The sequence below is a fragment of the Myotis lucifugus genome, unplaced genomic scaffold (assembly GCF_000147115.1).
Source record: "Myotis lucifugus unplaced genomic scaffold, Myoluc2.0 scaffold_21, whole genome shotgun sequence".
In the NCBI taxonomy this organism is placed as follows: domain Eukaryota; kingdom Metazoa; phylum Chordata; class Mammalia; order Chiroptera; family Vespertilionidae; genus Myotis; species Myotis lucifugus.
The window spans coordinates 507,417-520,093 of NW_005871069.1; the positions used below are offsets into that span (position 1 = coordinate 507,417).

At 49.7% G+C, this 12,677-nt stretch overlaps 1 protein-coding gene across 1 annotated transcript; it reads right to left on the reverse strand.

Annotated features, from left to right (window-relative positions):
- Positions 1-518: 518 nt before the first annotated feature.
- PSMG4 (proteasome assembly chaperone 4) lies at positions 519-9,553 on the reverse strand. The gene is given in 5 exon segments (XM_006110004.3): positions 519-1,600; positions 1,736-1,868; positions 4,757-4,832; positions 9,302-9,394; positions 9,396-9,553. Coding segments are annotated over 4 exon segments (372 nt in total). The 5' UTR covers positions 9,477-9,553; the 3' UTR covers positions 519-1,600; positions 1,736-1,746.
- Positions 9,554-12,677: the final 3,124 nt, after the last annotated feature.

Below are 12,677 nucleotides of genomic sequence, written 5' to 3' on the forward strand. Positions count from 1 at the left end.
GAAGTCTGCTAAGGAGGGAACATCTTAAACCCCACACCTACTGCTCTGAAATGCCTTTATTTCCCAGCCACAATGTCACCACCCCCGGCTGCTTACCCCGGGCTCAATGCTTTTACCACTGCATGAAGTGTTACAGAGCCCTAGACTACCAGCCTCCAGTAACAAAACGGGTCCAGGTGGGCTCCAAAGACTAGCAAGTGTTTGGCCAGTGGTCTCTGGCTTGCCTGTGCTGAGCACCTGGGAGCTTTTCAACCCAACGCCTGGGCCCAGGCCATCGGCGTCTTGGGTGGGGGAGGCATAGGCAGCCTGTGAGAACTCCCCCACAGATCTGAATGTGAAGCCAAGCTTTGGAGCCACTGACCCAGGAAATACTGGCCTTTGGGAAAAGGAGTGAAAAAACAAGCAAAATGTGTAGCATTTGGTACTGAGTCGGTGCTTTCCTGAGCAGGAGGCAAGGGTCATTTCTTTCCCGAGTTCTTGTCCAGGTAGATTCAAAGAATGAAGCCACAGACAAAAGGTGGTAGATGCAAAGGTGGAAATTTATTGGAAACAAATACAAACTCCCACGTAGGGAGGAGGTCCCCAAGGGGTAGCCCACTAAGCTCCTTCTTCCTAAGGATTATAAAGGCTGCAGTTCTTTGTTTCTTGTTGCTGCCTTCCAACTGGTCACTTATCAGCTTCAAAGCTCAAAACCCACATGGTGCCCCCTTTATTTCTCCCCCTTCAGTGGTGGAATTCTCTATCTCCTGTGAAAATCTGTTCCTTCTCCCATTTGTCAGCATTTCTCTATCTGTGGAAGTCTGTTTCCTCTTTCTCCCCATACCCTGGGGCTTTTCCCTGTCTTCTGTAAATGGATGTCTTCCTTTTCCCTTATCCTGTGGCACCTTTTATTCTCTGTGAATATATGCCTTTTGGCAGCTCCAAGCCACAACCATGTCTTCCTCCCGCATGGACCCCCTAATTCCTAAAACTCCCTACACTTGCCTATTTTACCCCTAAAAACTCCTTTCAGTACTAAAAAGATTAGAATCTACTTCAAGTGGTAGGCAGAAAAAGGCTAAGGATTAAACATGACCAAAACAGGTACTTGGGACTTGGGGGGAAAAAGAGAGAGAGGAGAAGGAGAAGACAATGGTAACAGGAGGGCAAGCATTTGGATCCACATGTAGATAAAGCCGGAACTGACTCTTCATTGCCATTGCACTTATAGTTTGCAAAGTATTTCTGTGCAGTTAATCCTGACACTAACCCAGCAGAGTGGAGATCATTCCCATTTTGTAGGTGAGGAAACAGGGCCCAGAGAAGTGAGAGACTTCACCAAGACCACAAGTCTAGTGAGCTGTGAGGAGTGGGGCTCCGACCCAGGCCCGAGGGTGAGCACAGCAGAGAGACGTGCCAGGGAAGGCTTATCATCTCCCATTTTAACTGGGAATGGACACAACAGAGTCACAGCTAATTTAACCCTTCAGTCTTTTTAGCCCCCTTCACAACAAAATCCCATCTGAACCCCTTTTCTCCATCACTGGTCACAAGGCAACTACTGCCCATTTTGCTTTTCTTCTTCCCAAGTTTGATCAATGACAGCCTTCTGGCCCACAATCTGGTGAGGGAGAAGAGGAGAATTAATAAGATTAACCCTTTAAAGACAAAATGTAAACACATTAACCTGGTGACAAACAGTGGAATTCAACTCATTTATTTAAATGTATATTGTACATAAGTTAGAAATCCTCACTTCCGCCTCAGCTAGAACTTTTCCGGAAAAGCCTCCATTTCTTCCTTGATCCTGTTTTCTACAAGTAATGCGAAGTTATTGTCTGTATTTTGTAGGTTATAGCTGACAAACACCTGCTTGTTGGTCTTCCTGGCTAAAAAGAGAAAACACATTGACACAGCCATGACTGAAATATCTAGAGACTCTGTGTGCCTCGGGAAGACCTTACAGCTGAGCAATACAGGGGAAAAGACAATGGGCTTTCAGGGGGAGAAGAAAGTTCTGGTTTTTATGACCTCAGAGGCAGCTGCTGCAAATGCAGACTAAAGTCTTTGGGACCGTTCTAAGTCTCTAGAACAGTGGCTCTTCAAGTGTGGTCCCCACAGCAGCAGCATCCCCTGGGAACTCATCAGAGACACACATGCTCAGGCCCCACCCCCAGGCCAGCGGGATCAGAAAGGCTGGGCTGGCGGCCAACACTGATGTCCACGAGACCTCTAGGGATCCGAATACTAACGTTTAAGAACCACTGTTTGTTTCACTTTTCAAAAAACACCAATAATCCTACATTTCTCCATTTCTGTGTGTACCCATGCAGATACACACGCACATGCATATTTATATGTGTGGGCAAATACACATATACACACAAATATCTAATTTTCAATTTGATGTTGGCTATGTTTGAGCCCCTTTCTGCAGAACAATAGTAATTAAGGTGTACAGCTCCAACTGCAGAAATCAGTATGAAAGATGAGACAGACATCCTGAGGACAGCCGGGCAGCAAGTCTAAATCAGCTAAATAGTGTAACTGCACCAGAGCTGGGGCCTCCTCCCTCGGCCTCACACCACACACAGGGCGGTTACAGACTCCTCCTCCCCACAGAGGCACGCACCCACCCTCCCATCCCACGGACTTCAGATGACCACGCCAACCCAGCATCAAAGGCAAAGAGGTGGTCAGGAGAAGTGAGACTGGGATGCTGGCCCAGCCTGCCCTCATTCAGGGGGCGGGAAATTCCCTGTCCACCAGAAGGGCTGCTCTGGTTCCAATCTCTCTACTTGCTAAGACAGGGTCTTACAGGGAGCAAGACTGTGCCCGCCACATCGTCTGCCCAGCAGACCCAGCCAGCGCTGCCCTCCAGAGCCACACAGGGGGGTTCTCATCCACACCGCAGCCTCCAATGCTTCCAGGGTTACCCTGAACCCTCTATCATCTCTTCTCTCACTTCTTTTCATCTGTTTGGGACCCTGCTCTCTTCTCATTACCCCTTCTAGACAAAGTCCCCAACATTTGCACAAACTAAAAAAGAAAAAGAACCTGCCCTGGCCAGTGTTGTTCAGTGATTAGAGTGTCAGCTGAGGCACCTAAGGATCTCAAGTTCAATTCCCAGTCAATGGCACAAACCTGGGTTGCAAGTTTAATCCCCGGCCCCAGTTGGGGCACCTGTGGAAGGCAACCAATCGAAGTGTGTCTCTCACATCAAAATCTTCCTCTCTCTCCCCACTCCCTTCCACTCTCTCTAAAAAAGAAAAAAATCCTCAGATGAAGATTAATAAAACAAAAAATCAAAAGAACCCTATTTTTTTTGCATACAAACTATTAGCCCTCCATCTCAAGGACACATCTTCCTTTTTGGCACAAAAAACATGGCGCACCAAACGTGCGCCCACCACCCTGCACTACCAGTCTGTCATCCACACTGTGGTGACCCACCAGTTTTCTGGCCCAGAACTATGAACACCCTCATCTTCACTGTGTCGGGCAGGCACACAGTGGTCTGTAACATGAATGTTACCCCTTAAACACTGGCAATACAGTGAAACACGTGGAACAGTCATGTCTTCAACCTACTTTCACGTGGTTCAGAAAAAACAATGACGTGAACACAGGAACAGTAACAACTGGGAATCTGGGTGCGGGCTAGACAGGAATGCTGGAGCTAAGCAGGAATGCTCTGTATCTTTTCTTGCAACTTTTCTATAAATTTAAAATTACCTCCTAATACGAAGTTACCAAACAACTTACTAGTCAGGTTTCTCTAATTTCAGGCTTAAGAAAAGGTACAGTGATGTTCCCAAAATGCTGCAGCAGCTGCCCTCGTGGCCTCACCTTGTCCATGCTCAGAACTGTGTGGCGAGTCTAGAATGGCCTCTCCTCAACCTGCCCCTGGCACCTGTGTGCCACCTGAACTGTGTGGGTGTTCTGTTTACCAGGGTGCCTTCCAGACTGACTTGTTTCCACTTTTCAGGGATTAAGTGGATAGAACTGTCAACACCAATAAAACACAAGGCTGGGCCCCATCCGCTGCACACGCCCAGCACCAGTACACGGGCGCTACATCTGAACCGGCTGGGAACACTGGTGACCACGAAGACTGAGCGGCCACAGAGGCGGCCCTACTGTTCAAGGCCCTGGCACCTGGATGGCCAGGGGACCGTGCACACTGGCCGAGGCGGCACACATGCTGTCCTCACCCGGACTGCCTGGGTACTTACAGGAAGTGTGTCTGGGGTGTAGGAGAGGGGAACCTTCAGCTTCAGGCTCTTGCTTCACACCCACCCTTCACCACACTGAGGCCAGGCCAGTCTCCCTCTGAATGCTGACGGCATCCGGGAATGTAGGACCGTCCCTCCTGCACAGGCTGGCTCCCTGCTCCACAGGCTCCACTGACTCCCCAGAGCCCAGGAGGCTCCTGCAGCACTGCCCTCGGCACAGTGGCGCCCTTCACACTCACCCCCACCAGAAGTAACGTGCTTATAGAAGGACCCGGGTCACCCGTCCCTCATAAGCTTGGGCAGCAGCCAGGGCACGACATGGGAGTCCCCGAGGCACAGGCTGATCTGAGACAGTGGTGAGACCACGTGATAGGGATGTGCTCCTAAAGGAGACACAATTCACCAAGGTCTGGGCTTACTCTGCCGTGATGAGTTGATTTATCTCCTGACATAAAGATTCACCTCTAAAGTGACTTGCCTCACGATTCCATCACACAGCGAGGCCCCATCTAGCCGCTCCTGTAGCCGCCATGGGTACGTACCTAAGCGCTGGGCAAGGCCAGTGGAGGTCGTGTCCGAAGTGTCTCCGAGGAGGGAGGTGGACACAGGGATGGAGTCCTGAAAGGAAAACAGAGAGTGCGATGCGGCTTCTCCCTCAGCTGAACTTCTGCCACTGCTGACTCTTCACGCGGGCGGCAGTGGAGGTCCTGGGAGGTCAGACACATCGGCCAAGAGAAGAAGGCCTGGCATCGGTGTCAGCAGCCAGGCGGGCTGGCCCTCTACGCTCTGAGCTCACACAGCGGGAGAGATGAGGAGCAGCCACGTGACCCTGGCATCACCGTGCTGACAATAGTTCTAGGAGTTGTTTCACACTAAGGGCGTGGTTTAGTGCTGGAAATTCCAAAGCATGCTGACGGGCAACGTCACAACCAAGGTGGAAGCAAACAAGATCATTAAGGCCAGAGCTAAAAGGAGGCTATCGGAGTCTGGGTGCCACGTGCCTGCGGGCCCTCACCCTGGCAGCCAGCAGCAGAGGAGGCAGGACACCTACCTCCTCACCTGACGGAGAACCACAGCTCCACTCCCCGAAGGGTGTCTGGGCTCTTCAAGCGCACAAAGGCCCCGTGACTCTGCAAAAGGGCACCAGCCATCAGTGTCCAAATAATGAAAATAAAAACTTCTGGCTACACTTGGTCAATTCTCATTTCAGATAAGAAGCAATAAAACTAAAGATAAGTAAATGTGGCCCCTTTGGAATCCAGAGGTAATCTTACTTCCAATCACAAAATGGAAGTAATTCCCCTTCCCATTAAAAAGGCCTCGCTGAAAATGAAAAACCCGGTAACTTATAATGCGGCCAAAATTCCTTTTACTGTGAGCAGCGCACAGACCAGAGCCTGCTCCATATCTCCTAAGGGTTCAAGTTATTTCAGTGCGAGACAGAATTCGATTAGGCCACAAAAGATGAAAAGAATAAAAACATTCACTTCATGATTTTTCCTTGAGAAAGATACAAAAATGTGATCTTAATGAATTTGCTGTTTACAGATTTCAAGTTCAACATTTTAACTGTTAATAGTATTTACAGTTAAACCTCCTGAAAACAGAAAACCTACCTTAACAGGGTGACCTTTTCTGATCAAAAACAAAACTAAAAACCCACACTGTTACCCTTTTCTCCACTTCATTATTTCTGAAATCACACTGTGTAAAGCCGGTCTCCCAGGTAGACACATGCGTAGACGGCTTTATTGCGGCCGGAGGACCACCTTCCACTCACCCAGGCGCATCCTAGTTCTCTGCGCACAAAGGGTCCCCCACCCCGTCTTCCCTGGTCCCAAGCCGCTTCCCTCCTGCCGCTGGGGCCCTGCAGCTTCTCTGGCATCACACAGAGCCACTGGCTGCAAGGCAAGCCAGCTGGATGAGCAAAAGTTGTATGGTTTTGTTCTACATGGTCTAGTCTTACATGTGGGGACTTTGGGGAAAGGGAAGAGACCTCACAGACCCTTTGGAGCCATCCCCGGCTCATGGGCCAGTAAATGTTTTCTAAGAAGGGCCAGATGGTAGGCAGTCAGTTTAGTTTCTATAGACAACTGCTCAACTCTGCCATCAGAGTGCAAAAGCTGTCGGACCCTATTAAGGATGGGCATAGCTGTGTTCCAATAAAACCCTAACACAAAAGGAGGCGCGAGCCAGCCCGCAGGCTGCGGTGTGCGAGCCCCGGTCCACTGGAACCTTGTTTCCCTGCCCTAAGCTATGGCCGACACCTCTTCTCTCCAGCTGGCCCAGTCCTCTGCCCCTGGCACAATGCCTAGGCACACTGTGGCCAGTCGGTGGGAGTGGTTCCTTTTCCTTTTCCCCAATCTTGATGTAAGATGACTTTCCAGCTCAGAAAATACACCCTACTGAGAGCTATGACTAGCAAGTGGTGAGACTACCATGGCCGCCCACAGCTGGAGTCTTGAAACCGATTCCAGGAATCGATGCCTGGTCTTACCCCATGGGCCCACAGCCTTAGGGTTAGGAAAGAAGATGAAGCGGCTCCAGGGCACCATGTTCTCCAAACACACAGCACAGCCCATAACCCCCTGCCCCTCTGTGTGAAGCTGGCTCTTCCTCTCCTCCAATGAAGGAAGACCTGGAATTGCCACCTGCCCAAAGGCCCACCTGCTGGTACCCACTGGAAATGAAAAAAAAGAAAACACACCAGAAAAAGAACAGCGAGAAGGAAAAGCCTATGAGAAGGGCAGCCAGAGGGAAGAGGGATACTGTATGAGGCCCATCCAGAGGCTGTCTCCTTCCCAAAGCTTTGCCCAGCTCCTGCCTGATGGCTCACTCCTCTCATTTCCCACCATCCCTGGGGCCCCTCAGAGATTACCATTCTTATTGCCTGGCTGCCTGGGGTTACTGTCAGTCCCCTCTAGCAAAAGGAGAATTCCCCAATGGTTCCTCACTCATTCATTCAACAAGAATTTAACAAGCAGCTTGTCATAAAACAGACAAAACTGCAGAGGGAGCAACAGCTGGGGGCATGCCAGTGTGCCAGAGCAGCCAAGGGGCCAGGGGGTGGGCAGGGAGGAGGCCGAGCAGGGGAGCTCTCAGGTAACAGGGCCTGGAGGGTCACTGTAAAGTCTCTGGACTGTGCTCTGAGTTTCTTTCTGGAAAGGTCTGGAGGAAAGGAATGACAGTATCTAACTGCAGGCACTGTTATGGGTTGAACTGTGTCCTCCAAAAAGTTATGTCCATGTCCTAACCCCTTGTACCTGTGAATGGGACTTCATTTGGAAATAAGGTCTTTGCAGGAATAATTAAAATGTAAGTTAAGATGAGGTCTCACTGGAGTAGGGTGGACCCTTAATTTATTATGACTGATGCCCTTAAAAGAAAAGAAGACACACACAGAGACACTCGGAGAAGAAGGCCACATAACACTGGAAGCAGAGACTGAAGTGATGAGGCCACAGCTGAGGAACACCAAGGAATGCCAGCACACCAGAAGGTGGCATGGCCCCTCCCTTGGAGCCTCAAGGAACCAGCCCTGACAACACCTTGATGGCAGACTTCTGGCCTCCAGAACTGTGAGAGAACAAATCTCTGTTGTTATAAGCCACCTAGTTTGTTACAGCAGCTCTAAGAAACTAATACCGAAAGAAGGGGGGAGGGGTAAATCAGCCAAAGAGGAGAGATGCTGCAAGCCTGGCAGGGGTGGCAGACGTTAAGGAGGTGACAGGTGATCAGATTCCCTATGGGTTTTTTTAGGTGTAGTTGACACAATATTATATTAGTTTCAGGTGTGCAACATAGTGATTTTACATTTGTATACCTTACCAAATGATCACCACAATAAGCCTCATCACATACCCATGACTTATGTTATTTTTAAATATATTTTTTTTTTTATTTCAGAGAGGAAGGGACAGGGAGAGAGATAGAAACATTAATGATGAGAGAGAATCATTGATCAGCTGCATCCTGCATGCACCACACTGGGGATTGAGCCCGCAACCCAGGCATGTGCCCTGACCGGGAATTGAACTGTGATCTCCTGGTTCACAGGTAAATGCTCAACCACTGAGCCACACCGTCTGGGCATGTTTTATTTATTTTATAACAGAAAGTTTGTACCTCTTTTTCACCTTCACTTTTTTTCACCCATGCCCCACTCCACTCCCTCTGGGACATCAGTTTATTCTCTGTATGGGCACGTCTGCTTCTGTTTTGTTCTGTTTGTTCTTTTTGTTTGTTTGTTTTTAGATTCCACATAAGTGAAATCTTACTGTATTTGTCTTTCTCTCTCTGATTTACTTAACAGTGACTCGTGTATGTTTTGACTGACAGCAGGGCTCACAGAGTCACTGCCATACGTGTGGAGTGTGGGCGAGGTATCAAGGATAGTCCTCGGGTCCTGTGGAGTCGCCGTGACAGAGGCGCCTGGCTGTGAGAGGGGCAGGGTTAGGGAATAGGTCAAGGGCTTGGTCTTGATATGCCTATTATGCCTACGCAATAGACTTCCAAGTAAAGACACAGGAGTCTGAAGTTCAGGAAAGAGGTCTGTACTGAAACACATAAATGTCGGTGGGCCAACAGAAAGAGGGCGTGAACACTAAGATGCCACCCCCAGGGCGCGATGTGACGGGGAGCAGAGGACTCACGATGGAGCCCTCGGACACTGCAACTACAGAGGCGAAGGAGAGATGGAGCCCGCGGGGTGGCGGGGCCCGCGGGGTGGCGGGAGCGCCGGGGAGGGACCCGCCGGAGTTCCCACGTGCTGGCCTGACCGCGGGTGGTGCTGGTGCGGACCGACCCCCGTCCCCCCGACATCACAGGAAGGGCTCGGGAGAGCTCCCACGGCCCCACGAGCTCGGGAGACCAGCGGGTGACGCCCGCAGGCCTGGAGGAACCGAGCCCGCGGTCTCCTCGGCGGGCACCGGGCGCGCGCCCTGAGGCCCCCACGGCGCCAGCCCCCTCGCCGTCCCACCGGCCCAGCCCCGCTCCCGCCACGGGTCCGGCCGCCCAGGGACCGCCCCCACGGTGTCCCGAGCACCCCTCTCCCCGCCTCCCCGTCGCCGCAGCCCTCCCGCACTCACGTAGCGGCTGCACATGGCCACGGCCAGGTTGCGCAGGTGCGGCGTGGCCCCCACCCACAGGAAGAGCGAGTCCGTCAGCCGCATGACGTGGAAAGTGCACCAGCTGCTCCCACAGCCTCGCGCTGAAGTTGTGCAGGGAGACGTCCCCGCCCGCGGCGGCCCGCGGCCCCTCCATACCGCCGGCCGCCCGGCCCGCCAGCCCGAAACTCTTCCCGCTGCTGCCGCCGGTCCGCCAGACCCGAGCAGGCGAGCGCCGAGGGCCGAGCGCGCCTTCGCTTTCTGCTCCGGAAAGTGGGCGGGGCCTTGGGCGGGTCTGAGGGGCGGGACATGGAGGGCGGGGCATGGAAGCCCCCCCTCCTCCCTCCGGGCCTTGCAGACGGAGCGGGGGCCGCGCTGTCCAGCAGGCCTCGCCCGCGCTCCTGTACAGCGTTGGACGCGGGGAAAACCCGCTCTAGTCACTCACAGGGGCAGGGCCGGCCGCCGTGGTTAAGGGAGCCCGAGCGCCCGCCTGGACTTGCCACTCACGTGCTGGAGCCAGGCGCAGCGTCCTCCCAGGTCGTGACAGGCCAACAAAGACAACCCTGTTGTACTCACTAGTTCCTTAAGCACTCCGAGAGCACCCACCTCCCAGCATACCATCTGGTTTGGATTATCAAAATCCACCCCCTGCTAGTAGCCCAGTACTTCCAGGGAAGCCTTGAATGTGTCTATCCTTTAGAAGGGCAACGATGTTGGGAGAAAGCCTATAAAAGGTTGTTGGGAGGATGGGTAGACAGTTTCAGACCCTCCTAAGCCGTAATTGTGTATAAGCGTGGGCCTTGGGCTAATCTTTGAACCTCTCTGAGACTCAGAGTCCTCATCTACAACATGGACATAAGAATGGCTACCTCTCGGAGCAGTGGGAAGGGTTATGAGCAAGTACATGGAAAGTAGAGCAGATGGTGGCCATCATCATCCCAGCTGAGGGGGCCTTTAATTTTAGTCACTTTGAGACACTACAGAGTTGAAATAAGGAAGCCTTCAGTGTGTTAAGAAGGAAGGTTTGAAAAAAGAAAGAGAGAGAGAAAGACAAAGAATATATGTGGAAAAAACAAACAGGGCCCATTTTGTCAGATTTTGTTACAACTGAGTGTTGGGTTTTAAGTCAGAACTATCACAGTTCTTTAAAAAGTTCTGCTTTTAAAATCTCTAATAAGTCTAAGTTGATTAAATTAAAATTGTTAAGGGTAAGTATTTTTATAAGTTTGTTCTATTTGCTAATTATCAATGATTCAATAATATTGTTAACTAGAGGCCTTGTGCATGAAATTCATACACAGGTAGGGTCCCTAGGCCTGGCTGGCGATCAGGGCCGATCAGGCTCCCACCTCCCTGCCTCCCGGTCTCCTGGTCAAACTCTCAAGGGGACCTTTTATTATATAGGATTTTCAGGTCACTTTTAAAACAGTTTTGTTAAGGTATAATTGGCATACAATAACTGCAATAACTGCGCATTTAAAGTATACAAATCAAAGTTTTGACACATATATAACCCATAAAACCATGGCTATAATCAAAGTAGTGAATGTGTCCACCACCCCCAAAGGTTTCCTTAAGCCCCTTGTTAATCTTCCTGCCTCTCCCCCAACTGCTGATCTGTATTTTGTCATTACAAATTTGTTTACACTGCCTAGAGTTCTATATAAATGGAATAATACAGTATTTACCATTTTTGTCTGCTTTTTCACTCACCATAATTATTTTGACATTTATCTAGGTTGTTGGGTATATAAATAGTTAATCCCTTTATGGCTTAGCAGTATTCTATTGTGTGGCTGGCTATACCACTATTTATTTGTCCATTACCATGTTGATGTTCACTTGGGCTATTTCCCATTTGGAGATATTACAATAAAACTGCTATAAATGTATGTATACAAGTCAGTCTCTGTATGGACATATGCTTTATTTCTTGTAGAAAAGTACCTAGAAGTAAAATGGTTGTATCATATGGTAGTTATATGTGTAACTTTTCAAGAACTGTTTCTAATGAACCTCAGTTCACATTTCACATCATACACAAAAGCAAATTCAAGTGACTTATAGACCTAAACACAAAACCTAAGACTACAAAAATTCTAGAAGAAAACCTTTGCGGCCTTTATTTAGAAAAATATTTCATAGATAAAACACCAAAAGCATGATCCATAAAAGAATAAATTTATAAATTAACTAATGGAGCAGGTGATCTCACCCATACCTCAACTCTAATATCCTTAATGCTTTCTCCCCTAGAAAACAAACACAATTTTTAAAATGGAGAGTTTATATCTGAAGAATCTTAAAAACTGTCTGGGGAAACTAAATAGCTAACACCCTATTGCCTCACTCTCCTCCCCCACATTTACCCAGCACAAGTTGAAGCATGCTCCTATGTCTGGGCTCTGAGCACTGCTGGGAAAACCACAGGACCCAGTCATGCCGCCCAATATCACCTGCCCCTTAAACACTGCCCTGAAGTCCCCAGATTGTGCCCTCTCTCATTTACCTTGAGGACTATTCTCTTCAAGCCCTACCCAAACCCAAGTCCAGCAGATGACTCTGCTTCTGAGTCTACAAAGAAAACAGAGATTATCAGACTCAATTTGCACAATTCCTTGTACCTCTACTCAAACCCTCATCTTCATCTTAGCCCATTCTTACTTTCTTTTACTCCTCATTACAGTGCGAGATATCAAATTTTAATCTATCCACCTCTGCTCTGACCCTATCCTTCTCCATGTCCTCAGGAACCTCACTCCATCAACTGTGGTGGACTCTGAGATGTGCCAATTAGATCCCCCTTAAAGAAGGGACTTGTTGTCTCAGCTGCTGGAAATGCTGTTACCAGAAAGCCTTCTGTGACCTCCTTTAGAGCAACAGTCGCCAACCGGTGGTCCATGAGGTCCAGAAGGTTGGCGACCGCTGCTTTAGAGTATGTACACACTTCCCAGGGAAGCCCACATCCAATGACTGATGGAGGCAGCAGAATAAAGGCTAGGCCATTTTGGCCCAATGCTGGACAACTTTGTCAGACCATTTTCACTCTAGAGCACCCGTGGGGTTAGCGGAAGCTGACTAGTAAAGGGTAGTATTCACTTTTCACCATCAGAAGAAATCAAGATGGACTATCAGGAGGCTGAGTGCAGTCATCCCAATAAAATCTTATGGTCCATTGATCAGTTTCCAGACCTGGAACTCAGGTCCTCTGCAACACCATGACAAGTACATGCAGTGTGACTGCCCTGCCTTTCCCCAAAGAGCCCATGGCCATTTACTCAGGTAACAGTACACTAGGGAGAAAGGAAGACACATTTTCAAGAGTCAGAGTTGGAATTGAGCCCTGGAGACCTGAAGT